We start from the raw sequence: 27,664 nt of genomic DNA, 5'->3' as shown, positions 1-27,664 counted from the left end.
GTGCATGTGAGGAGGAGGAGGGTCGGGGATTGGGGATTCCGCTACAGGAGAAGTGAGTGACTACACTGTCCATATATGGACACAGCGACGTCACTCACTTCTGAAGCGGAATCCCCGACACCTTGGCCGGGGATTCCGCTACAGGAGAAGTGAGTGACTATGCTGTCCATATATGGACACAGCGAGGTCACTCACTTCTGAAGCGGAATCCCCGACCCCGTGGCCGGGGATTCCGCTACAGGAGAAGTGAGTGACTACGCTGTCCATATATGGACACAGCGACGTCACTCACTTCTGAAGCAGAATCCCCGACACCTTGGCCGGGATTCCGCTACAGGAGAAGTGAGTGACTACGCTGTCAATATATGGACACAGTGACGTCACTCACTTCTGAAGCGGAGTCCCCGACACCTTGGCCGGGGATTCCACTACAGGAGAAGTGCGTGACTACGCTGTCCATATATGGACACAGCGACGTCACTCACTTCAGAAGCGGAATCTCCGACCCTGTGGCCGGGCATTCCTCTCCAGGAGAAGTCCGTGACTAAACTGTCCATATATGGACATTGAAGTCAGGGACTTCTCCTTGGAATGGGGGGGATGGGTGCAACCTACAGGGCAGGGTGGCATTACCAACAGAGGACTGGGTGACATTGCCTACAGGGGGCAGGATGGCATTGCCTACAGGGGGCTGTGTGGCATTACCTACAGGGGGCTGTGTGGCATTACCTACAGGGGGCTGTGTGGCATTACCTACAGGGGGCTGTGTGGCATTACCTACAGGGGGCTGTGTGGCATTACCTACAGGGGCAGTGTGGCATTGCCTACAGGGGGCAGGGTGGCATTACCAACAGGGAGCTGGGTGGCATTACCTACAGGGTGCTGTGTGGGGCAACAAATTTAAATGAAATTCATCCGATTTTAAAACGGACAGGGGAAAAAACGGGTCAAAATCGGCCGTTAAAAACGGCAACATGGCCCGGAACGGATGCAAAACGGATGCAAACCGGCCGGGAAAAACGGCCCAAAACGGCCGATTTTATCGGCCGACACTCGGACCCTGTCGTGTGAATGAGGCGTTAGCCCGGTCTAAAAAGATGTGCTTTCATGGCATGCTTATCACATTCCCTAATTGACTCCTTTCATTAGCCCCACTTTTACATTAGACATCAGAGCTTGACCCCCTCATTCAGCAGTATCCCCCACACCTTGCACCCTAATACACTTCATGTCTGTCATACACCGATACTGGCTGGAGACCGGCTCATGCAGCTTTATGTGTACTACCCCATATGTATAAAAGATGGCTGGACAATTGTACTGAACAAACACTTTACATTTTCTCACCCTTAGGCCTTATTCACACGACAGTGAAAAAAAATGTCCATTTAAAACTGATCAACTGTCAGTTTTTCATGGCCATTTTGCATCAGTGTGTCTCTAAATATCCATTTCAAGTCCGTCTGTCTGTTTTTAATGGCCGTTTGTCATCCATTTTGCATCAGTTTTTCATGGCCGTTAAAAAAACTGATGAATTTCATTGGTCAGGCTTTTTTTGTCCCAACCCCCTGAAAACAACCAAAGGAAGGTCACATGTTCACCTAGACACTATTTACAGCCTCCCTGTATATGATGCCACACGCCTCCCTGTACATGATGCCACACCAGCCTCCCTGTTAGATGCCACACCAGCCTCCTTGTAGATGCCACACCAGCCTCCTTGTAGATGCCACACCAGCCTGCCTGTAGATCATGCCACATACTCACGGGTGCAGCGCTGTCTCTTGTCTTCTTCAGGTGTGGTCACTCGTCTGCACGGGATCTGGCAAGGCAGCGCGATGGGGCGATGACGTCATCGAGGCGCCTTCAAACCCGTGAAGACGAGTGACCACACCTGAAGAAGCGCCGCAAACGTGAGTATGCCAACGATAGCCAGCAAGGGACCTAGTAGTTCCCTTGCCAATCCCCATGTAACAGATCCGTTTTTAACGGTTGTTACATGTATTGACAGCCGTTAAAAACTGATCCATTGACTTCTATGGGGGCCGTCAGGCCGTTAAAACGGCCAAAAATAAGACATGTCCTATTTTTTGACGGCCATTATTCACGGCCGTGTGAATGCACCCATAGAATATCATTGTTCTGAAAACGGCCATGTGAAAGCCGTTAAAAGGACGGCTATCACACGGCCGTTTTTCACTGTCGTGTGAATGAGGCCTTACTTCCTCATAGATTGTAAGCTCTTGCGCGCAGGGTCCTCACTCCTCTTGTTAAAATTTTGAATTTGTTTGTCACTATGTAATGTCTAATGTCTGTACGTGTTCCCTGTGAATTGTTAAGTGCTACGGAATACGTTGGTGCTTTATAAATAAAGATGATTATTATTAATGACGTGACATCCATTACAACACCCGCAGCCACTTTCTGCTGCGGTGATGTTTAAAGGGAATCTTTTTGCAGGTTTGTTAGGGCAACATAAAGTAGTGACAGAAACCTGGCTATAGCGGGGTGTCACTGACTTGTCCATATTATGTTGTTTTCATAAAATCCACTTGAGGTGCAGCATGAGCCAGGAGTTCTCTTAATGATGTGCACACGCTCTGGAGTCCTCCGTATTCATGAGCTGTCGGTTAACCTCGTCTGATTGACTACTTTCTCCCTATGCACAGTAAGAGTATGTTCACACAGGGTGGATATGTTGCATAAAAGCACACCGCATATCCGCCCTGTGTGCCGCTGGAAATTAAGTCCGAAAAACCTCACCAAATTGTGGTGCATTGTTCCAGCCGGAATGTCCGCTGCGGAAAACTGCACAGAAAAAAAATGATACTTACCATGGTGACATGTCCCTCTGACGTCATGACACTCTGCAGTCCTGGGATGACGTTTCATCCCATGTGACCGCTGCATCCCCTAAATGGGTGCTGCGGTCACATGGGATGAAACGTCATCCCAGGAGGCAGGCCTGGACGAAGAAACACAGACTTTCTGGGTAAGTATAAGATTTTTTTTTTTTGCTGAGTTGCGCTTTTTGCAGCGGAATCGCTGCGATTCCACTGAAAAAAACACATCTATTTTTTTTGCGGTATTTACCTCCTATTGAATTCAATGGGGAAATTCTGCAACAAATAAGCAGTGCATACGCAAATACCGCAGGTTAATTTCTGAGCGTTTTTTTCCGCTTATTTGCGCAGTGTTAGGATGAGATTTGTTCAAATTTCATCCACTCTGCTCCTACTGTATTATGCTGCGGATTTTCTGAAACTAAATCCGTTGTGGAAATTTCGCAGTGTTTACGCTACGTGTGAAGCTGGACTAATAGGGATAAAGCTGTCAATAATTGTCAGGGGGAGCCCACTGTGCTCCGCTCACGCTGCACTTGATAAACCATGTTGACAAGTACGTGGCACGCTGCTATAATCAGCATCTTTGTCACTACTGTATGTTGCCCTCCGTCAGAGCAGGATAAACCTGGTGACCAATTCCCTTTATTTCATAGCAATGTCATTATGGATAACTTGGTCCTTCTGCTGCCATCTAAGCAACAGGCATCCGGTAATCCAGAATTGAAAAACCATACACTAGTTTCCAGGACAGACCTGCAGTTTAATGTGGAATTTCATAAGCATATAAGCAGAAGACTGGCAGAGGAATTTCCCAGTTGGTTATTTCTGTTTAAATTTATAGTAGAATCTTTTATGTTGGCAGATTATTTTGGGCTTTCCTATAAAAGGTTATCTACCCTTACAAGTGAGTTTAATATACTTTTTATGACCATCCAATAATCCAGAATATTTTGTATTTTGACACCTACCTTTTTTGTCTTTTTATGCCTTTTTAAAGGAATTTTACTGTGCAAAGCAACCCCTCAAACGTCCTTAGGATGATGTAGAAAGCTTTCCGTTATGTTTCCTCCGTATGGCATCATATTGCGGAAATGATTTGACACAATTTTTTATTTATGTGGGATATTTTTGCAAACTTATCTAACCAAAAATATCCACTGTAGAAATCTGAGCCATACGAAGGTCCAGTAGGGTCCTATACAATGCTATGGATGCCATATTATAACTTGAGGTCTTCAGACAATAACATTTAAACAGAAGTCTTGGTTTTCTAAGGAAATGAATGTTAATGAGGCTTCTTTTTATCGCAGTTTCCTTCTACTTGTCAGTCAGTGGCATCCTCTTGTCGCTTGTTAGATTTCACCTCCTACTCTGCATCTTTAACTCACGTATTTCCACAAATAGAAATCAAGATGCAATTGCGGCTGGTTCTGACAAAGTGATAAGGTGATGGTAGCAATCTATATTAGGATGGCAGACTAATGGCCATATTTAGCAGCGTGGAACGGTGTTATTGTGCTTATAAGAATGAATGTATTATCTCTTATAATAGCTTGTTATCTCGCTGCTTTACTTATGCTTTTGGTTTAACCCATTGCTTTTACATGTATCTGACGTGATATTTTTGCAATATTTGTTGTTTTTTGTTTGTTTTTCACTGTATGCACTCGCAATGGTTGGGGTGGCTGCATAGCCCATGTGACAGCAATTTAATAAAATTTGGAGGACACCTTGCTTGGAGTATTTAGAAAAGGATTGATTTCAATGAGCCTCATGTCTATTAATATGGTCAATGATGACCTACACAGTCGAGTCACATTATTATGACAACCAGCTAATATCCACCAGTAACACGTGGGGTGGATCCATACAGCGAACAAGACGATTGAGGTGGTCCCACAGATGCTTAATTGGGTTCAAGTCTGGTGAATTCGGGGGCCAGGGAAGTACCTGGAAGTCTTGGTCGTGTTCTTTCGACCACTGTCGGACATTTCTAGCCGTGTGACATGTCGCATTGTCTTGCTGGAAGATTCCATCTGCCCCAGGGAAGACAAGCCACATGTATGGGTGGACGTTATCTGCAATGATGGATTCATACCCAAATCGGTCAGTTCAGAGTCCCTCCCACATTGATGAGTGGGCCAAGAGAATGCCATGAAAAAATTCCCCAGACCATAACGCTGCCGCCACCAGCTTGTGTTCTTTCAGCAGTGGTTGCAGGGTGTTTGTTCTCTGATGTTTCTCGTCTGACACGCCAACGTCCATCCGTTCAATAAAGCAGAAAACGTGACATCTGAGAAGGCAACCCTTTACCAATAATCGGTGGTCCAATTCCGATATTGCAAATGAAAGCCTTTTTTCCAATGGACCTTAGTATCGGAGCAGTGACCATCCGTCTACTTCGGAGCCCCATACCGCAGTAGGGTTCACTGAACTGTTGTTTTAGACACACGTATGGTAGCCTCCTGGTTGATTTTTCACGGTGAGCTGCTCCACTACATCGTGTCGTTCGGCCCTCGCGCACCTTCGTAGCCCTCGTTCGCCTCACATCAATGGCACGTGGTGCTCCACAGTTTCCACGTCAGTTATTCCCAATGGTGCCATTTGTCCACTCACGATCCACTGTCCCCACAGCATCACACAAACTGCGCTGTTTGAGAGATACTTTCACCCTTGGCCCAAAAGCAAATAATCATCCCTTATAAATCGCCCCTTTTACCCATGACCACAACGAGTGACCGGCTGTCTGAACACACACACCGCTACCGACGTCGAAAGTAGGAGGTGGTCATAATAATGTGATTTGACTTCTAGTCTCTATCTTCATCACAATGTGTTCTATATGATTGCAAGTGCATCTGCTGCATTAATGGAATGCTTATTATTTGTAATTCGTGGAGCCTCAACGAGTTAAAGGGGTTTTCTAGTGAGATGAACTGGGCTCCCCTCCCCCACCCTCAAAATAGAAGGTCCTCCGAGTAAAAAAAACAAAACCACTTCATATACACTACCGTTCAAAAGTTTAGGGTCACTTAGAAATTTCCTTATTTTTGCAAGAAAAGCACAGTTTTTTTCAATGAAGATAACATTAAATTAATCAGAAATACACTCTATACATTGTTAATGTGCTAAATGACTATTCTAGCTGCAAACGTCTGGTTTTTAATGCAATATCTACATAGGTGTATAGAGGCCAATTTCCAGCAACCATCACTCCAGTGTTCTAATGGTACATTGTGTTTGCGAACTGTGTTAGAAGGCTAATGGATGATTAGCAAACACTTGAAAACCCTTGTGCAATTATGTTAGCACCGCTGTAAACAGTTTTGTTGTATAGAGGAGCTATAAAACTGACTTTCTTTTTGAGCTAGTTGAGAATCTGGAGCATTACATTTGTGGGTTCGATTAAACTCTCAAAATGGCTAGAAAAAGAGAGCTTTCATGTGAAACTCGACAGTCAATTCTTGTTCTTAGAAATGAAGGCTATTCCATGCGAGAAATTGCCAAGAAACTGAAGATTTCCTACAACGGTGTGTACTACTCCCTTCAGATGACAGCACAAACAGTAGAAAGAGAAGTGGGAGGCCCCGCTGCACAACTGAGCAACAAGACAAGTACATTAGAGTCTCTAGTTTGAGAAATAGACGCCTCACAGGTCCTCAACTGGCAGCTTCATTAAATAGTACCCACAAAACGCCAGTGTCAACGTCTACAGTGAAGAGGCGACTCCGGGATGCTGGCCTTCAGGGCAGAGTGGCAAAGAAAAAGCCATATCTGAGACTGGCTAATAAAAGGAAAAGATTAATATGGGCAATAGCACACAGACATTGGACAGAGGAAGATTGGAAAAAAGTGTTATGGACAGACGAATCGAAGTTTGAGGTGTTTGGATCACACAGAAGAACATTTGTGAGACGCAGAACAACTGAAAAGATGCTGGAAGAGTGCCTGACACCATCTGTCAAGCATGGTGGAGATAATATGATGGTCTGGGGTTGCTTTGGTGCTGGTAAAGTGGGAGATTTGTACAAGGTAAAAGGGATTTTGAATAAGGAAGGCTATCACTCCATTTTGCAACGCCATGCCATACCCTGTGGACAGCGCTTGATTGGAGCCAATTTCATCCTACAACAGGACAATGACCCAAATTATGCAAGAACTATTTAGGGAAGAAGCAGGCAGCTGGTATTCTATCTGTAATGGAGTGGCCAGCGCAGTCACCAGATCTCAACCCCATAGAGCTGTTGTGGGAGTAGCTTGACCGTATGGTACGCAAGAAGTGCCAATCAAGCCAATCCAACTTGTGGGAGGGCCTTCTGGAAGCATGGGGTGAAATTTCTCCCGATTACCTCAGCAAATTAACAGCTAGAATGCCAAAGGTCTGCAATGCTGTAATTGCTGCAAATGGAGCATTCTTTGACGAAAGCAAAGTTTGAAGGAGAAAATTATTATTTGAAATAAAAATCATTATTTCTAACCTTGTCAATGTCTTGTCATTTTGCAACTCATTTAATAAATATAAGTGTGAGTATTCATGGAAAGCACAAAATTGTCTGGGTGACCCCAAACTTTTGAACGGTAGTGTACGTAGGCATACAGTTGCATACGTTCAGTGGCACACTTCAAACACGTGCCGTGAACGTGAAGCAGACCGAGTCTAATTGTAGTGTTGAAAATTTATTACTGGCAAGGCCTGAAGTATTGTGTGTGTGTGTGTGTGTGTGTGTGTGTGTGTGTGTGTGTATGTATATCTATAGACAGTCGTTTTTGTGTTTTAATGTGTTACACATTCACTTGTTATGCATTTTGTTTGCATTCCATTTTTTGTTGTCTCCAGAATGCCTATATAATAAATTTTTAGTTAATATGTTGAAACGGATTGCCACGTAAATTGGCACAGATGGCATAAAGAGGGAGATGCTTTATAATTATATCCTCTGTTTGCCAAAACTGCTGTTTTGATTTTTTGTGTATGTGAGCTCATAAACACACAGAATAAGTAAATATTGTTTTCTTGTGTTTGGTTGTCTAGCTGGAGACAACTGCTTGGCAGCTCAACCTCCAGATGGCTCAATCCACCCAAGCAAAGATGAAATCTCCCCAGGCTGTGCTAGAACTTGGAGTTAGCACTGAAGACACAAAGGTAGGCACACACATCTGCTGCTGGGCACTTCCCTTCTCCCCTCAGGGCGACTAGTAACATCAGGTCTTTATCCTACCAGTGCCGTTTAACCCCTGAGCTCCTATATCACAGAAGGGGTTAAGCGGGAGGGCACATCACTTGCTGTTTAGATGTTTTATCTCTTGGTAAATATGTTGTTATTGCATTTGAAGGCAGAGATTACCCGTTTGCTTCCTCTGTGCTCAAAGTGACGTATTTAGGAAGCCTTGCCGGCAGACATATGATATCGCTGCTTGTGGTGGATAAAGTGCCCCACTAGTCTTCTCCTTAGCCCGAGTGTGGCGTTGGTTCAAGATCATTTTTTCTTTTAAAGAAAAATACTGACCATGGCTTGTTACAGTTACATCTCGTTTTATTTTAATTGCTTTCTTTTTATTTCTTGGAGTCTTTACAAATGCTCTGATATACTAAATTGTCAAGTATTGCTATATCTCGGATGTATTTTGTTTTGTCCAAATGTGGAAGACTTGACGTGAATGTTTTTTTTAATTTTCTTTTTCAGTTTGTATTTTTGTTATAAATGTATATAAAGAAACCCAAACCGAGGCCCTCCCGTGTACTATGGGAATAACAATTACTGGTGCTTTAGTGCCACATGGTACCAGCCTTCTAACAAAGTGAGGTCTGCCTGTCAACAGGACCTGTTCAGTTTCTGCTGATGCCTCTACTCGGATGCAGGGAAATTTGCACTGGTTGCTTCCACCCTACTAATGCACACAGGACATACTGGTCATTTGTAAATCTATTCCACTAGTGCTATGGAATGTACAATGGAATGGAAATTGCACTCAAGAATCAAAATTGGCAATAGAATAGCTAAGCTTAGTTAAACTCCTAGGCACAGTTAGGAATTCTTTACTCTCACTCTGAAACATCAAAACTGAATACCAGATTACAAACCAGCGATGTTTGTTGTCCCTTCTGGCATAGGGATTAAAGGAATCTTCCAGTCTTTTAAAATAACCTGCAGTTACCCCCATGATCAGCATAGTGAAGGACCGTGATGGTTGCTAGAGAGGCCGGGCCTCTTCATTGTGGTCCCAGACACATTGGCACTTATGTACATGTGGCTGTGCATGGTACTGTAGCTCATTTGAAAATCCACCCTATTAATTTCGGTGCCAGTTTACCTACAGACATATGTGTGCACACTTAGCCCGGGCTCACATCTGCGTTCAGTATTTCTGTTGCTCTGCTCCGTCATAGGAGCAGAACAACGACCATACTGGAAGCTCTGAAACCGTTGTATTAAAGAAACCATCAGCACTCGACTGAACCCATCAACTACCGTCGGGTCTCTGTTATGGTTTGTCATTTTGCCAGATGTAGCAGCGAAGCATGCTGCACTATTTTGTCTAGCAAAAACAACACAATCTGTGGTGGAGGCCACCAATGGGGCCTTCAACGCAGATGAGAACAGCCCCTAACTGGCACGATCTGGCAGCTGGGAGGACCCACCTAATTTTCATTACACGGCCCATCTGTTTGGTACTTCCTCAACCTGCCACTGCATATATCAAGAAAAAACAAAATGGCAGCACTAGAGCTCTGTAATAGAACCATGTTGTCATTTCTGCCTGCTGTGTTTGTATATATAGTTTAACTTAGGAGACGTGCAGTGTTTTATCATGAAGACCTACCGTATTAATGGAGGCTATCAAACAGTTCTTAGCTAGTTTGTAAAGATGGATTGTTCTACATTGCTTTGAAAGACTTTACACTGGATCCATAATCCTCTGCGGACCAACACACCGGGCGTGTGAAATACTACATGGAAATGCAATTTCCTGACATGTATTTGTGAATTGACAGGCAGTTTCCCTAGTCTTGTTTTTCTGTTACCCATGTGATGAAACCGCGTTTGAACAGATCATAAAGTCCTTGGAGCCTATAAGATCTGAATATTCATCATTGACGTGAGCTGGATATACAGGAGGTTGTGTATATTTTCTACACTTTGTGCAATCTTCCATATATACAGTAAGTCATATTTCTCTGCTATTCAGGGTATATAACATATGCAGGTACAAAATGCATTCTTTTTTCCACTTTCCTCTAGCTGCCTAGTTGTGAGGAGTGACCCAAATTCTCAAGTGCTCATTCCTAATGCTATCTGCAGTATACAGTATAGACCTAGATAACAACACTAAAGCATATGAAAGATGGTTAAAAATACATGGCTCTAGTTTCTAATCCAGTGACATTTCTGTCATGCTGAATGCTTTCTGGTGTCTAAATAATGCTTTACCCCTTGTGTTTCACATACGCCTGGTGAATATTGTCATTTCTGGTCTTCCGTGTTTCCTGTATAGGCTATAACCTTTTTATGTAAGACCATTTATTATAAGCCTCCTTAAAGTACATCATAAATCTGGCAAACTGCGGACACATGGGTCAAACTAATCGAGGTCCCCTCCGTCTTTGTCTGGTGGCCATGAGCGTGGCCTGGCTTTCTTGGTCGTCTCAGGCCATTAGCTGCCGTTTTCTCATACTTCCCTTTTACTAGCACCGGAGGAGGAAACAAAGTAGATTCTCACAGATACATAGATTATTGTTATGTTTTAATTCTTTGTATACCTGAACAAACCGGATGAAAGGAGAGGAGGATATTTTGGTAAGTGTTGCTCGTTACTTTTACACCCATTTAAAACCAAGTAAAATATAACTTCATGTAAAGCTAAAATAATAATGGCACGTGATAAATTCTATACCTTTTGTGTAACTATTTATATACAAATATAGGAACAAAGCACAGTAAATTGCTATGTTTTTAGTGTCGGGTCTTTTTTCTTTTTAACCTTTTAGGTGTAGGAGCATCCTGTTTCTGAATAAGTCTTAAAGGCTATATACACCTTGGTGCAACTTTCCAATACTTTTTTTATTAAAAATAATTTTAACTTTTTGAGATACAGCTGCTTTGTGTCCTGTATACAGAGCAGCTGTAGCTAGTGCTGAAATCTGAATCCGTCAGGTCGGTGGCACTGATGCTCTGTGTCAGTGTGTCCTGCATTTCTCACATTCTGGAACAAGCCGTTACCGATCACATCGAAGTTCATAACTAAGATGTCATCGATAACAAGTGGATCCTGCGTGTCAGAGACACGGAGGACCCGCTGATGCTGAACCCATCAGTGTCGCTGAGCTGACGGATTCAGGTTTCAGAGCTAGATACAGCTGCTGTGTATAGAGAATACGAAGCAGCTGTATTTCGAAAAGTACAAATATTTTTTTTAAATAAAAATTTCAACGGTGTACAAAGCCTGGCTGGGGCTTCAGTAATCACAATGACTGCTGCATAAAAGTGAATGGGAGGTCCATATGACAGACAAGTCAACTGTCTAACTTATGTATTCTTAAAGGGCAGAACCCCTAATGAATATTCATGAGCAGCCATTTTTATTAAGATACCTGAATGAAATGAAGGAGGGTCCCAGTGTGAGGTAATTGGTAAGTGAAGACCATATAATTCTCATAGTGCAGAATATATGTATTCTATAATTATAACATATGTGCAAAATCATAGAAAATAAATCTCTTAGTTAGAAATATTGTTTGTTGAATTTTACTACAGTCCAGGACAGTTCACTCAAACCACTGAGTCTGTGGGAACCAAAACTATGTAAGGCTATGTTCACACCTGCGTCGGGGGTTTCCGTTAGAGGAGCAGAACAAGGAGAAAACCGGAAGCGACGGTTCCGTTGCACCACGTATACCATTGGCAGCTGACGGAACCCATTAGCTTTAATGGGTTTCATAGGGTTTCCGTCGAGGTGTCCATGGTTCTAACAGAAACTGTAGCACAGCACGCTGCGCTATTGTGTCCGGTAATCTAACGGAGCCCCCAATGCAGACGTGAACAAGCCACTGGAGATGGGAGTTATTCTCAATTCTCTTAACACTGATTTAACAACCCATAAAGGTTTTGTTTTTTATTTCCGTTTTGCGGTGTATATGACTTTTTAGATGAATTTATTGAATATCACGGTAGCCCACTATTGTCTGTTTTGCTTCCAGTTTGTGTGTGTACTTTATTTTATACCCGCATGCATTAGCATGTTTTTTTTTGTTATTACTAAATGCATAAAATGATACTTTTGGTCCTGCATATATTTTTTTTTTTGAATGGTAAAAGTCTTAATTCTAGTATTCCCATTCTGCATTTAGAAATAGTGATCTGCTTTTATTCAGCTAAATAGCAAAGCATTGTTTTTCTTATCAGTACAACATTTGGCTCGTCTCTGGCTGTGGTGCAGGTGTAGTCATTCTCCGTAATCACTTGGGATGTACAGAAAGCTCTTCATTATTCATACATTCAGCTCTTTGCAAACTGTAACAATATGGAATCTCTTGGCAGTAGCCAAGCTGAACAGACTGCATTGAATCATTATTCATACATTTCTTTATATATTTTCAACTTTTGTTTCAAACACATCCTTGAATTATTATAGAACTACAGCGGGGTTAATATTTTACTTCAAGAATAAATTGCAGTCATTAATCTGGTGACTCTATCGGGCTGTATACAAGACTCGTACCAACACTGGAGACAAAAGTCACACTCCCGATTCATTGCAATGAAGTCGCTGTGCAGCGTTTGCATAATCGTAAAGGGAAAAAGAATAGAACATGAGATTATGTAATAAGTAATGCAGTGACGTTGCCCATAGGGAACAGCTACTGTATAAGAGAAGGCTAAAAGCAAGGTTTTCATGGACATTTCCACCGTTTCTGTGCCGCTAGTTTCAATTCCTGCCCCCAGTGTTTGCACCAGTTTTGATACTTCTCCCCAATTGTTTTTATGCAAAGTGGAGCAGTTGCCCATATCAACCTATCAGGTCGCTGCTTTCATTTTCTAAAGGGCCTACTCCTTTTTTTTTTTTTCTCTCTCTCTCTTTGTCTCTCTCTCTCTTTGTCTCTCTCTCTCTTTGTCTCTCTCTCTCTTTGTCTCTCTCTCTCTTTGTCTCTCTCTCTCTTTGTCTCTCTCTCTCTTTGTCTCTCTCTTTCTCATTATTGATTTATATTGGAGAACAAGAAGGAGGTGAGTGAGTAGACTCAAACTCCATCTTATAGAGTTTTTTGACGCGGAAACCACGTCGGAAAACGGCCGAAAATGTGTCCTATTGGGAGGCGGACGCGTTTTCTTTTATCTCGAACGGTAAAAGAAGCGACATGCCCTATTTTCGGGCGTTTACACCTCTGACCTCCCATTGACATCATTGGGAGGCAGAAAAAGCGTATTTCGCAGAGTTTTTGCCCGTGGCACTCAATGGGCGCGAGGGAAAAACGCAGCAAACGGCATTCAGGCAGATAAAAATCTTCTGCCTGCAAAAAACTGTGTGAACTCCGCCTAAGAAGTAACAATGTGTATGTAAAACAACAAGAAACACTTTCCGCTAAGTGGAGCAATTAGAAAATCTGGAAGTAGGACGGGCGGCGGCGCTATGGCTATATCCTGCAACTCTGCAGCACTGCACACACCAGTTCTAAAAAACCTCTCATCTCAGTGTTTTTCACACTTAGTCCACATGTAATCACATGACAATTAATTTTAGAAACCTAGCAGATTTTGTTTGGCTTGTTTTTTCCTGCAGCAATGCGAACTGCTCCATGTAAGTTACAATATAGTACAAATGATATTCTTCTATAATAAACAAGAAAACAAGCCAAAAGCAGGGTTGACTGGATGTCAGAAAAACAATGTTATTCCTGTGATTGACAATTTGGCTGCTGTTCACATCACAAATAGATGTGTTCTGTGGAGTGGAGCTGATCTAGAAATCTGTCATTAGGTAACCAGCAGTATTCATGGTTTTGGAAAATAGTCAGCCCATTGTACAACTTGATGGTTAATTGCAGCTCTAGTACTTGGGAAGATTGTCATTGTGCGTAGTGCTGTGTTTTTTTTTTGTTTGTTTTTTTGCGAGTGCGTTATGACCTTGCACAGAACTAAAAAAGACAAAGGTTGTTCCATGCTTAAGTGTATGAAAGTGTCCCTTTGGCAATTGGAGCATAGGAGACAGGGGACTATGTATTTACAACTCCATGATTTGTGTGTGTGTATATACATTTACCTTAAACCTTTGAGCACAATTTTTATTTGTATTTTTTAATAAAACAATGTGTTAGAGGATTTTAGACAGCTTTTGAATTGTTTTTTATTCAATTTTTTTTTTTTACTTTTTGAGATGCAGCTAGTATGTATCCTGGATGCATTGAAGCTGTATCTTGCGCTCAAACTCTAATCCGTCAGGTCAGAGGAACTGGCGACTTTGGTGACATCGGGTCCTGCATGTCTGACATGCAGGATCCACCTGTTAACGATCACAACTAAGTCATGAACTTAGATGTGATCGATACCACGTCGATCCTACGTGTCAGACACGCAGGACCCGATATCACCAAAGTCGCCAGTTCCTCTGACCTGACGGATTCAGGTTTGAGCGCAAGATACAGCTTCAATGCATCCAGGATACATACTAGCTGCATCTCAAAAAGTAAAAAAAAACGTAATAAAAAACAATGTGTTGTCAAATATCCTCTTGTACATTGTTTTATCAAAAAAAAAATTTGCTCAAAGGTTTACATCGCCTTTAAGGCCAAAACCAGCTCGGTCATCATTCTAAATTTACCCTGACTTTATTTTTTTTATGTAGGCATGAATGATGTAGATAAACCATACTTTTATTGTCTGTCCATTATATTGTTTTTGTTTTTAAGCATTTATACTGGGCTATTATTATTATTGTTTGGAAACGACCAAAAAGTAATGATGATTTCCCAGTGTTCAGGTTGGGATTGTGAGGAGGATGTTAATAATTAGCTGTGCAGTATTATTCACTTTTTTTGTTATTTTTGTCTGGTTACGGTGTTTTTACTCATTTGTAGAGCATCTGTATTGACAAACCCTAAGTAAAACATGTCCGTGGGTGCTACTGCTTCATGGTAAAGAGTGGTCACATGGTGCAGCACATGTTTTACTTTAAAGGGGATATCCCAAGATTCGCAATTCTCACCTATCCACTGGTATCCCCACCAATCACCTGAACAGGGGTCCTGAAACTCTCCCATTCCTCCTATCTACACAGTCACGGTGAGGAGGTGTTTGAATCTGAACTCTGTTCCCTCTCTCAGTCCCATAGACTTAGTGGTGCGGCAGTGCATTCAAAGAGCTTTCACTACAACCGTGCAGGGTGGAGGAACGGGGGTCTCTGGACCCCTGTACCAGTGATCGTGGGGGTCCCAATGGTGAGGCAGCAAGTGATTAGACATTTATCACGTTTCCTATGGCTAGGTGATAAATGTTAACCTTGTGATAAACTCAACCAATGGGTCGATCATCATGCCAGTTTTCCTTTTAAAAAGCCTAACTTTGCTCCATACTCCTATGCCCAATATCTTCGCCCTCGGCCCAATGTCACACTCACTATGGGCCAGTTACATAAAAAGACGAGACTGTATCCTGCATGTTATAGGCAGGAGAAAATTACTGTATCTCCGCTTACTGGACCTTGTGACTGAATCATTAGATATTTTTGTTGGACTTGTACACATTGGCACTGATGTTCTGCAGTTCTAGGTGCGAACATCTGTAATCCGAGATGCTGAAACTGCAGTGTGTGCATAACTGGAAGCACTACCAGCGGCCTTAGCCTTGTGTGAATGAGGAGAACCCAAACTGCATGTTTACTTAGGTTGGTTTTGTACATGGAACATGTTGACTAGGAAAATGTATATGTTGTTAAGGCCGCGTTCAATTATTTTATAGGCGTATTTTGCATCCGTATTTGTAAAGCTGAAACCAGGAGTGGGTCCATAACATGGAAGAAGTGCAAGTCTTATACTTTTTCTCTGTGTAGGTTCCACTCCTGGTTTTGGCTTCCAAATACTGATGAAAAATACTGACCAATATGCGAATGTGTAAAAGTGGTCATAACCAGATGTGCAGTAAGGTCCATGTATCACCTGAATCTGATCATGTGATGAAAATTGCATTAAAACTTAACCCCTTAGTGACCAACCTATTTTAGGCCCTAATGACCAAGCTATTTTATTCGTTTTTCTATAGTCTCGTTCAAAGAGCTATAACTTTTTTATTTTTTCGTCTACATAGTTTTATGAGGACTTGTTTTTTGCGGGATTAGTTGCACTTTTTATTTTTCCATCAATGTAGTGATTTTTTTGGGCTTGTTTTCTGCGGGACGAGATGTAGTTTTGATTGGTACTGTTTTGGGGTGCATGGGACTTATTGATTCATTTTTATTATGACTTTTTTTGGCAGGCAATGGGAAAAAATTTCAATTTCGCCATTGTTTTTTGCGTTTTTTTTTACGGTGTTCACCTTGCGGTTTAAATTACATATTAACTTTATTAATGGAGTCATTATGGTCGCGGGCGGCGATACCATATATGTGTACTTTATGAAAAAAAATGGTTTTATTTATTTTTTTTACTGTCATTTTTATTAATCTTTATTTCACTTTTATTATTTATTTCATTAGTCCCACTAGGGGACTTTACTGTGCGATCTTCAGATCGCTGCTATAATGCTTTTGGTATACTTCGTATACCAGAGCATTATTGCCTGTCACTGTAAATCTGACAGGCAATCTGTTAGGACGTGCCTCCGGCGCGTCCTAACAGGCATGTGTCCAGGGCTGCCATGACACCCCATCGGAGACCCGCGATTGCATTTGCGGGCCGCCGATGGGTGACAGAGGGAGCTCACTCCCTCTGTAAACAAAATAAATGCCGCGGTCGCTATTGACAGCGACATTTAACGGGTTAAACGGCCGCGATCGAGGTAAACTTCGATCGCGGGCGTTGGAGCAGGAGCTCAGCTGTCATCAGACAGCAGAGCCCCGGTTCCAGCCTGCACGGGAGACCCGTGCAGGACTTAGACTAGGCTCACGTGAAAAGGCGTCAGCCTAGCCTAAGACCCCTTAGTGACGAACGTGAAAAGGCGTATTGTTGGTTACTAAGGGGTTAATGTAGAAATTTACCTTCAAAAATTATATTAACACTATACGGCTCACATGATTTTGTCAAAGTGTATAGGTTAAAAGTTGCATTTAAATTGTGCCAACAGTGCCCCGCATTTGTCTACTCCAAAAAAAAAAAAAGAAAACCAGAAAGAAAAGGGCCCGTGACCAAGCTGTTAATGCAGAATGTTCAGCTGCTTGTCATTCACAGGTTGTTGTTCTTCAGTTTAACCATGGATGGCTGAATAGATCGCTACCTGGAATAATTTTTAATTCACGATTTGGAGTAATGCAATTACTGAGCGCTCAATAAGTAAGAGACAAATGGTAGACTCATTAGACTAATAGGGACCTATGATTGTCGTGCCGGGGATGTTATGCGTATCCTATAGAAATACTGGCCCATTCTGAAGGCCGATAGCGAGGTCTCTGATGTAGTGACTAATAGCCCTAGTATGTTCTATAGGAAAGGCAGGAGTTTACAAGACAGGCTTCTTTACAGCCACTATTCACAATGCCGACCACAGGAAACCTGGTAGGACCGTAAGACTGGGGGGATGTTTAAATGTAGTTGGGTATAAAGCCTTCCAATTCTTCAACACCACCAAATTTGTCAAAGCAGGTCAAAAGGGGTGGTCTATTTGTGCTCATGGTGCTGCCCCTTAGACAATATCGGGAAAACCTGCAGGGAATATAGACGGAGGATATGTGAACATGTCAAGGACGTAGAACGTGACAGACACCCCAGTTGCCCGACATGTTCATGGCCAATGTGGTGGCAACCCCCGCTGCCTCCGCTTTACAGCGATCAAAATGGTTAGACCCTCCCCACGATAGGGGTACTGGAACAAACATTTACTTTGTAAGGAGGCCAACTGGATTTATCAGTTCAGCTCACTAAATCCACTTGGCCTTCATAGAAAGCAACTATAGGTCAGCTTTTCTTTAACACCACGTTAGCGGTCTACCTACCTACCTACCGTATTCGTTGCTTTCTGAGAATATTTGGTTGCTCCTGCAATTGTCTGTATTCCGTGCATATTGTATTTTACCTAGGAGCCTTCATTATAGGTGTGCTTAAAAACCCCCTATTTTGTATACTATGGTAGAATCCTTATCTATTTGTTGGGGACCCCAGTTGTGAGGTTTCCGCCACCCTTTTACTAACTCATTATATAGGTCCTGTATCTGTTTTACACTAGACCTTTTATTTCTAGATTTTTGGCATCTTTTCTTGTGGTTTAACTGGTCATGCGTTGCTGTATGCTAACCTTAGCATCAGCAAAGGCACATATTACTCTACCGACTGCATTAATTCTGTACGTCTCGACATGCCTTTTAGTATTAAACCCGCCCACCCAGCCTCATTTGACATGCATCTGTCTATTAGCCTCCTATTGGTGTATGTCTGATGCTCCCTTAGGGCTCGCCGCGTGCGTCATACGATACAAGCAGGCAAACCATTATCCTCCTAATGAAGTGTGCCTGATGCTGCCCTATGACTAGGCTTTTGTTTATTGGTTTCAAGTATGACCAGCATATTGGTCAGAGAAAGTGGCTCCATTGAGGGCCGAGCTATTATCTGTTCATTGTATCTAGGTGGTACTTGCTACGACTGTCTGTTATTTATATCACTACATATGGTATAAAGTTATTTTTTCCTTTTGGATATATATATATAATCCCTGTTTGTGTCCCCTAATGAACCTGCATCCAGTGCAGAAATGCGGTGTGACGCCCTTTTAGGGAATCGTGAGAAAATGTTAGTGGATGTGGCCATCCCTTTTGGGGCGATTTATGCCATGTATTTTAGGCTCTACAGGGCTGGATTAGGGACTTAACAATAACCCCTTCCTCCACTTTGTATGTCATTTGTGATAGCCTAGGGTATACAAGACTCATTTTGGCTTTTGTTGCTCATTTCTCGGTTAATCTGTATACTGTCAAATGTTTTCTATGCACAACATTAAAAGCTAGGTTTTACTAAGCGATGTCCCTGTGATATACAGTTATTTTTTCTTGCGTGCCATTTTTCACAGACTTGAGACTAAGTTTTTTGGGAGTCTGATTTTTTTTTTTTAATTTTTTTAGGTTAAATAAGTAGAATCCATTTTTTTTACCACCTAAATTTACCATATGATGGAAACCTTACCATGAATTTTTCTTTGCGAAGGTGGTTTATGGAAAAGTTGTAGTGCGATAAGAAACCTTTTGGGAATATCCCCCTCTAGACCTTGTTTGCAGCTCTTACCTACAAAGGATGCTTTGTTTTGACAGCTATTAACCGGGGAATTTCAGTGGCAGTTCTAGCAAGCTTTGGGCATGTTGAATCCACATGTCAAGTGTCGGCTTGTTCACTATCAAGCATATTTAAAAAAAGAACGCTGATATTTTCTCTCTCGTGAGTGACAATGTATTGCTGTTTTTGTGACGCATGTGTTAGCAATGGTTTTAAGATCTGCTCCGCTCCATCCGAGGTCGCTCAAACGACTCTGTTGTTCTATCTCAATTTTGAGTCTTAATCTGGGGGAATTATAGCTTTTGATTCTGGAATATGAAGACCTGTCGCTCACTCCTAAACCGGATCAGGCATGTCCTATATGGTAACTTCTATTCTTCCACCACTAGGAGGCATTGTTGTTCTTTTATTAGTTGGCTACTTTACTGACACCCTAAATTTATTGTCTTGAAAGCAGCATTCAGAATCAATTGTGAAGTCGGTAGCTGTGGGAAATGCGAAGTGTTTACATTTCTAATCTGTGCCTAACAATGGTCTTCTGTTGCACTTCTAGCAAATGAATTCCTATTCATCAAACCAGGGCAAAGCACAACGGCAAGCGATTTTAACCAGTGCAGCTCTAGAGAGACCATCCGAGCATCACAGCTTCATTCTCTACAGGGCTCCCCAGCAAGAAAGAATCACAAACTTATTTTGTTTTCTATTCTCTGAACTTTCATGCTGTCAGTTAAAGGGTTTCAGTGTAGCTCTCCTCCAGTACTGCCGCCTTTCTTTAGATTAGGAGTCATTTCTTCCCCCTTCCTTTGATTTTATCTTTAATTTTTTCATTTCCCTGTAGGCACCACGGTATTCTCTGAGACCGACAGTAAACAAGAGTCGTTTTGACAAAGCCACTTTACATACGTGAAAGGGTTAATTTGGCTCTTTCGGAAGTCTTCCTGAGAACAATATCTGTGTTGTGCATAAATCACTTCTACAACACTTTTCAGGCCCGTTTGTAAGGATTACTGGACACACATCAACATAAGAGTGAGCAGCTGAATTTGTCTGCTTTCTGTATACAGAAAAACTCGGTTTGAAATTAAAGCTACAATTTTTTTGTTTTCAGCAAGGGATTACAAAAAAAAGAAACGTAATCATTCATTGAGGGCAGTCATGTCCGTCCATAGCTATGGAGTGAATGAAGTCTATGCGGAAATGTGTGACAGTTAGGGTATGTTCAAACAGGGTGGATATGCTGCTTGACCCCTTACCGCATCGGTACGTCCTGTATTGCAGTGCTTTAAGGCACCGGTACGTAACGGTGCGTCCTGGCTAAAAGCTGTTAGGGTGACAGAACAGTTTGACAGTTGATCGGCACAGTAAGACGGCAGGGGACCAATCACAGCTCCATGAGAAGTTGTATGTGATGGCGCTGGCTCAGCTTCTGGCTGTCCGACACCCTGCTGTAACGGCCAGGACCGGAGCTAGGCTCCGATCCGGCCGATTAACTCCTTAGATGGAGCGATCAAAGCGATCCCTGCATCGAAGTGTCTTCTAGCCTGTCGGCAACCATGATAGTTGCCATGGGCGCGAGTGTTAGCTGTTCGAGCACGATGTCAGCTGTGACAAACGGCCAGGACCGGAGCTAGGCTCCGATCTGGCCGATTAACCCCTTAGATCGCACCCTTATGGTTGCTAATGGCAACCATCGGCACCCACGGGGTTCCGATGGTTGCTATGGCAACCGTAGACAATCGCTTCCTACTACGGAAGCCTATTAGGCCCCGCCGGGAGGCGAAGCCTAATAGGCTTGCCGTCGGTGAATAGCTGACAGCTCTAATCTGCACTATGTAGGTAGTGCAGTATATTAGAATAGCGATCAGGGCTTCAGCCTTCAAGTCCCCTAGTGGGACAGAAAAAAAAAGTTAAAACAAGTTAATAAAAATTTGTAAAAAAAAAAATACGTTTCATGCTAAACACGAACAGCCTTTTTTCCCATAATAAGTCTTTTATTATAGGAAAGAACGGAAAACATTTAAAAAAAGTACACATGTTGTATCCCCGCGTCAATAACGACCAGAACTATAAAAATATCACGCTATTTTACCCGCACGGTGAACACCGTAAAAAAAATAAATAAAAAACTATTCCAGAATCGCTGTTTGTTAGTCACTACCCCTCCCAAAACAGAATAAAAAAAGGGATCTAAAAGTTGCATGTACCCCAAAATTATACCATTAAAAACTGCAGCCTGACCCGCAAAATACAAGCCCTTCCACAGCTTTTTTGACGAAAAAATAAAAAAGTTATGGCTCTCAGAATATGGCAACACAAAAAATAAATAATTTGAACCAAAAGTGATGTTATTGTGCAGGCGCTGCAAAACATAAGAAAAAGTACCGTATATACATCTGGTATAACCGTAATCGTACCGACCCGCGGAATAAACTAAAATTGTCATTCATAGCGCATGGCCGTAAAAAAAGAAAAGATTAAAAACCAAAAGTCAAATGGCTCTCCCTTGTTTCTGAGCCCTGCAGCGTGCCCAAACAGCAGTTTACGTCCACATATATGGCATCGCCATACTCGGGAGAACCCGCTTAACAGTTTGAGGTATTTGTCTTTAGTGGCACGAACTGGGCACAACATATTGTTCACTAAAATGGCATATACCTGTGGAAATTTGCAATTTTCACTTTGCACCATCCACTGAGCATTAATTTCTAATAAAAAAAACAAACCTGTGTGGTCAAAATTCTCACTACACCCCCTAATAAAATGCATTCAGGGGTGCAGTTTCCAAAATGGGGGTCGCTATTTGGGGGTTTGTTTTACTATTTGATCCCAGAGCCCTGCCGTTGTGGGCTAATGCTGCGAAAATCACCAAAATAGTCCTCACATGCACCTTTCACTCCTAAGCCCTGTCATATGTCCAGGTAAATGATAAATGCCTTGAGGGGTGTAGTTTATAAAATGGGGTCACTTCTCAGGGTTTTACACTCTACTCTGGTACCTAAGGGAGCTCTGCAAATGCTACATGGCGCCCGTACACCAGTCCAGCAAAATCTGCGCTCTAAAATCCAAATGGTGCTCCTTCCATTTTGAGCTCAGCCGTGTGCCCAAACAGCAGTTTAGGGCCACACATGGGGTATTGCCGTACTCGGGAGAAATTGGGTAACAAATTGTGTGGTGTTTTTTCTCCTATTACTCCTTGTGGAAAGAAAAATTGTGTGAAAAACTACATATTTCACTGCCTCATTCTAATACAATCTATGAAACACCTGCGGGATCAAAATGCTCACTACACCCTTAGATGATTACCCTGAGGGGTATAGTTTCCAAAATGGAATCACTTTTCATGGGTTTCTACTGTACTGGTACCTCAGGGGCTCTGCAAATGCGACATGGCGCCCAAAAAACAATCAACCAAAATCTACATGCCAAGTAGCACTCCTGCCATTCTGAGCCCTGCCGTGTGTCCAAATAGCAGTTTATTACCACATATGGGGTATTGCTGTACTCGGGAGAAATTGCTTTACAATTGTTGGGGCGATTTTTCTCCTTTATCCCTTGTGAAAGTGAAAAAAATGCAACATTTTAGTGGAAAGAATGTAGATTTTCATTTTCACTGCCTAATTCCAATAAATTTTAGCAAAGAAACAGTGGGGTCAAAATGCTCACTATACCACTAGATAAGTTCCACGAGTGGTGTAGTTTCCCAAATGGGGTCACTTTTGCGGGGTTTGCACTATTTTGTCCAAACAGGAGTTTATTACCACATATGGGGTATTGCTGTGCTCAGAGTTTGCTTTACAAATGTTGGGGTTCTTTTTCTCCCTTATCTATTGTAAAAATTATAAAATCTGAGCTAAAACTACATTTTATTAGAAAAAATTTAGATTTTCAATTTCACTGCATAATTCTCATAAATTCTGCAAAAACCGTGTGGGATCAAAATGCTAACTATACCCCTAGAAATATTTCTTGAGGGGTGTAGTTTCAAAAATGGGTCACTTTTGAGGGATTTCCGCTGTTCTGGTCCATCCAGGGCGTTGCAAACACGACATGGCACTGAAAACTATTCCAGCAAAATCTGCTCTCCAAAATCGAAATGGTGCTCCTTCCCTTGTGAGCCCTGCCGTGGGTCCAAACAGCGATTTATTACCACATATGTTGCATTGCCGTAATCAGGAGAAGATGCTTTACAAATGTTGGGGTGCTTTTTCTCATTTATTCCTTGTAAAAATTAAAACGTTCTAAGTTTTTTTAGAAAAAAGTAGATTTTCATTTTTACAGACAAATTCTAATAAGTTTAGTAAAGAAACTGTGGGGTCAAAATGCTAACTATACACCTAGATACATTTTTTGAGGGGTGTAGTTTACAAAATCGGGTCACTTTTCGGGGGTTTCCACTGTTTTGGCACCAAGACCTCTTCAAACCTGACATGGTGCCTAAAATATATTCTAAAAAAGGCAGCCCCAAAATCCTCCTAGGTACTCCTTTTGCTTCTGTTTCAGTCTATTAGCACACTAGGGCCACATGTGGGATATTTCTAAAAACTGCAGAATCTGGGCAATAAATATTGAGTTGCGTTTCTCTGGTAAAACCTTCTGTGTCAAAGATTTATTTATTTTTTATTACCAATGAATTTTGGCAGAAATAAATAAATTGTAAATTTCCCCTTCTACCTTGCTCTAATTCCTGTGAGACGCCTAAAAAGTTAAAACACTTTCTGAATGCTTGAGGGGTCTAGTTTTTAAAATGGGGTGATTTATGGGGACTAATATGTAAGCCCCTCAAAGCCACTTAAGAACTGAACTGGTCTCTGAAAAAATGGCCTTTTGAAATTTTCTTGAAAATGTGAGAAATTGATGCTAAAGTTCTAAGCCTTGTAACGTCCTAGAAAAATAAAAATACTTTTAAAAAAACTATGCAAACATAAAGTAGACATATGGGAGATGTTAACTAGTAACTATTTTGTGTGCTATTACTATCTGTCTCACAAGCAAATACATTTAAATTTAGAAAAATGCTAGTTTTTGCAAATTTTCTCAGAATTTTGTGGTTTTTCACAAATAAACACTGAATAGATCGACCGAATTTTACCACTAACCTAAAGTACATTGTGTCACGAGAAAACCGTCTTAGAATCGCTTGGATACATAAAAGCATTGCACAGTTATTACCACATAAAGTGACACATGTCAGATTTGAAAAAATTGTGTCCTTAAGGGGTTAAAAGCACAGATAGTATCCGTTTTCTCTTGTGAACCTCCTGAAGGGGGGCCCTTTTATACTTTTTGATTTGTTTAGGTTCCATAAAAGAGTTCTGAGCTTTTAAACATGGATGACATATGCCTAGAACAAGGGTGGACAAAATATTTTAGACTGAGAGCCAGTTTAACTTTTCTAGTGTCCAGGCAACTGGAATTTCCATAGACATCAAAAGAGAACAACCCAGAAAGTTAATCGTCAGTAGCCCTGCCCTATGATATGCCCTCTGTAAGATCGTTACAGGGTCTAACCACTGGGGTCTTCTCTGAAATGAAAGGACATCTAATAGACTGAAACCACCATAAGGCTACGTCCAGATATACTGGAAGATTTTGCCACAAATTTGCAACGATTTTGCGGCAAATTGTTGCGCAGATTTTTCCCCAATACATTGAAAGGGTGAAATCTAATGTGAAAATCTGCGGCCTTTCCGCAACATAATTAGCATGCCCATCAAACGCTATGTGTGTGTTTACGAAGAATTAGGAAACAATAACCCAAAAATATTTGATACTATTGCACACATGGTATAGACACGTTGGCATGAAAACTAACGTTGACCTCTCTCTTGCTATGTGATTGGCTGAGGCAGCTCTTAGAGTAGTACGACAGATTGGCATTTTAGTGGCATCTACTTCAGTTTCTGTATTATTCCCTGATGTAAATGGGTCGGACTTGGTGACAAATTGCCTTTTACTTCGTCATCCAAGCTAATGTGAGAGAACTGGTATTAAGTCTTTGACTTGGTGTTCTGTTTCACTCTTCCCTTACATAGTAGTTTCTGTTCCGAATTTTATTTCTGCTGGGTATACCAGTTCAGTTTCTCCAGAATGAATGATTACACTATGTCGCTAGGTGGGTAAAGCATACACGTTGTTTTTCTGCGCCTAGTGAAATAACTATGACCTATACCACAATGGTTATGTTCTTGAACTCCTGTATGGATTGGCAAGCCTCTCTTCTCTTGAGGGGCATAGCTACCAGCCACATGTAACTGTTCTACTTGTGTTACTTGGCTGTAAAAAAAATATCATTCCTTTTGTAAAAGATAAAATCACCTTGGCAACAGAAATAAGTCTGATTTATGTTGGAGGAAGTTGGTCTCTGCTCAGGTTACAGATGGCTCTTTGTTTATAGAAAGCAAATTATGACATTGAGTAAAATGAAATCCTGCTAATGTAAATTTTCAAGGGGCAGAACATACTCACTGATGTTACCACTTTATCACAGGACGTAGGGTGTTCTACTGCCAAATGAGAACGAAGCAGATTTCTCCAGACCGTTTTACTGCTCCTTATATCTAGAGTCTTCCACCATCTGTTTTCTATAGCTGGTGATTAAAATGTATGTTGTAGACTTATTCTTTTTTTATTTAGTTATGTTTAATAAAGTTCTTTAATTGACTGAAACCTTCTTCTTCTTTTTTTTTGCCGCCTTTTCCTGTTAATCTCTATATGGGAACTGTATAGGGTCATTCCGGAAACAGGAGCCCCATCTGTTTGGGAGAATTGCCCTGTTGTGCAGTAAAAGCACTAAGGTCTGCGGAAACGGGGGAGAGCGCTCTATCATAGGTTAAATATGGGATTTTCTAAACTGCAGAGTTCCTTTTTCTCAAGGTACTATTACATTTACCAGCAATTATAATCGAGATGAAACAATATTATTATTACATATATCTGTTCTCTTCATTAAGCTTTAGATTTATGAGCAAACCTTCCATTCGCAGTAAAGACCACTTTGTAGACGCTTGATATGCCTAACAGAAGACATCAAGCCTCTCCTCCAGCAACCATTCATTCTACGTCTCATATATGTTTTCCCCTTTTGATCCAAGCGTCTCTAACTTATGGACAGATGAGTCTGTGCACTTTTGCCCATTCCTCGGAACCAGCTCTAAAAGTTAGGACCCGGCGACGACATGCGTTAAAGCGGATACCACATGACCCTGTTGTGCTACATTTAAAAGAAGAAAAAAAAATCAAATGACATGTAAGGGCAGGCTCGCACATCCCCAGTCGCAGATGTAGTTTTGCCCCCACCCAGTTGTCAGAATAGAGTTCCCCTTGGTAGTTACATTCGTGTCCGAGCGTGCTATAATTCTAAGACTGAACTGCAGCATGTCCTGTATATTTCTATTCTAGCTAGTTTGATTCTCCCACCCATTGACTTTAATTGGGAAAGAGAGAAACTTTTTTTTTTTTAGCCTTTTTAAATGCAAGAGGAGGACGCTCCGCTAGCTTAGAATTTTTGCATCCAGAAGAGGACTAGGTGCTCATCACACTGACCTGCTTTGGTAAGTATCTACTGTATTCATTTTTTATTTATTTTACAAATGTGTCTATCATAGAGGCCCGAAGAGCCACAGTTACATCATGACCTCATAAGTGTCTCCGCACACTGACGGACAGGGCCCATTACAGTGTCATCCACCTCATAATTATGTCCCCTTGTCATAAGGGCCCCATATGGTGCTAGCACTAGGGGCTATATAGATATCTAGACTACAGGTGCCTTTTAATGTGAAATACATCAATCATATTGTTATTATACTGTGTTTTTCAGGTACCCCATCATCTGGTACCATGGACAAACAGAGCTATAGGTACAGTGAACAGCACGACAGAGACTAAGTTTGTACAGGAATCTGCCAACCATTGTTCCTTCTGGAGACGCTCTCCCTTCAGGGTGCAATAATTGGTAAATCACATATTTATAATATCGCGTTTAATAGGCCATTATTTCTGTTAGACCGTTTTGATAAGTGAATCCCCTTTGACTTTCTTGTCTGGTTAGCCAAATAATACATCTTTTTCCCCTAATACTGAGGACTTTCTAAAATAAAAAAAATTTATATATTTTTTTTGTCGTTTTGGTGTGTTATTTCACATTTTATTTGAATAGCTTAAAGTTGCACTTAAGTCAGTTCCTTTTTTGGTTACTGTCATTTTGATATACATTTAGTTTTTTATCGCCATGTGGCAGGACTACCTTTGTAGCTTGGGCTGACGGTAAGTTATTTTTTGTTTTCCATCTTTTTTTCCTTTTTTATTTTTTTATATATGTTGTGTCCCCCATAGGTTATAAGAGACCTTTTGGGTGACATTGTAACATAACATTTATAACTGAAACCAGCATATCGATACAGCCTTCCTTCACTCATTA

The 27,664-nt window shown here is 41.5% G+C and overlaps 1 protein-coding gene across 9 annotated transcripts in view; it reads left to right on the top strand.

Annotated features, from left to right (window-relative positions):
- COMMD10 (COMM domain containing 10) overlaps positions 1-27,664 on the top strand; it is a 403,417-nt gene that overhangs the window by 46,276 nt on the left and 329,477 nt on the right. For 5 of the 9 annotated variants that reach the window (XR_012850378.1, XM_075836395.1, XM_075836416.1 and 2 more), the window contains exon 5: positions 7,879-7,989. Coding sequence is in view for 5 of the 9 variants with exons in the window: in XM_075836395.1 (XP_075692510.1) it covers positions 7,879-7,989 (111 nt within the window). In the remaining 4 variants the exon portion in view is untranslated. Of the gene's footprint in view, positions 1-7,878; positions 7,990-27,064; positions 27,200-27,664 lie in introns of all 9 variants that reach the window. The other 4 variants (XR_012850376.1, XR_012850380.1, XR_012850379.1 and 1 more) reach the window with 1 other exon arrangement.

Source organism: Rhinoderma darwinii, chromosome 1 (assembly GCF_050947455.1).
Source record: "Rhinoderma darwinii isolate aRhiDar2 chromosome 1, aRhiDar2.hap1, whole genome shotgun sequence".
Lineage (NCBI taxonomy): Eukaryota > Metazoa > Chordata > Amphibia > Anura > Rhinodermatidae > Rhinoderma > Rhinoderma darwinii.
The sequence above is the reverse complement of the archived record's forward strand: the minus strand, read 5'-3'. Positions and strand labels throughout refer to the sequence as shown.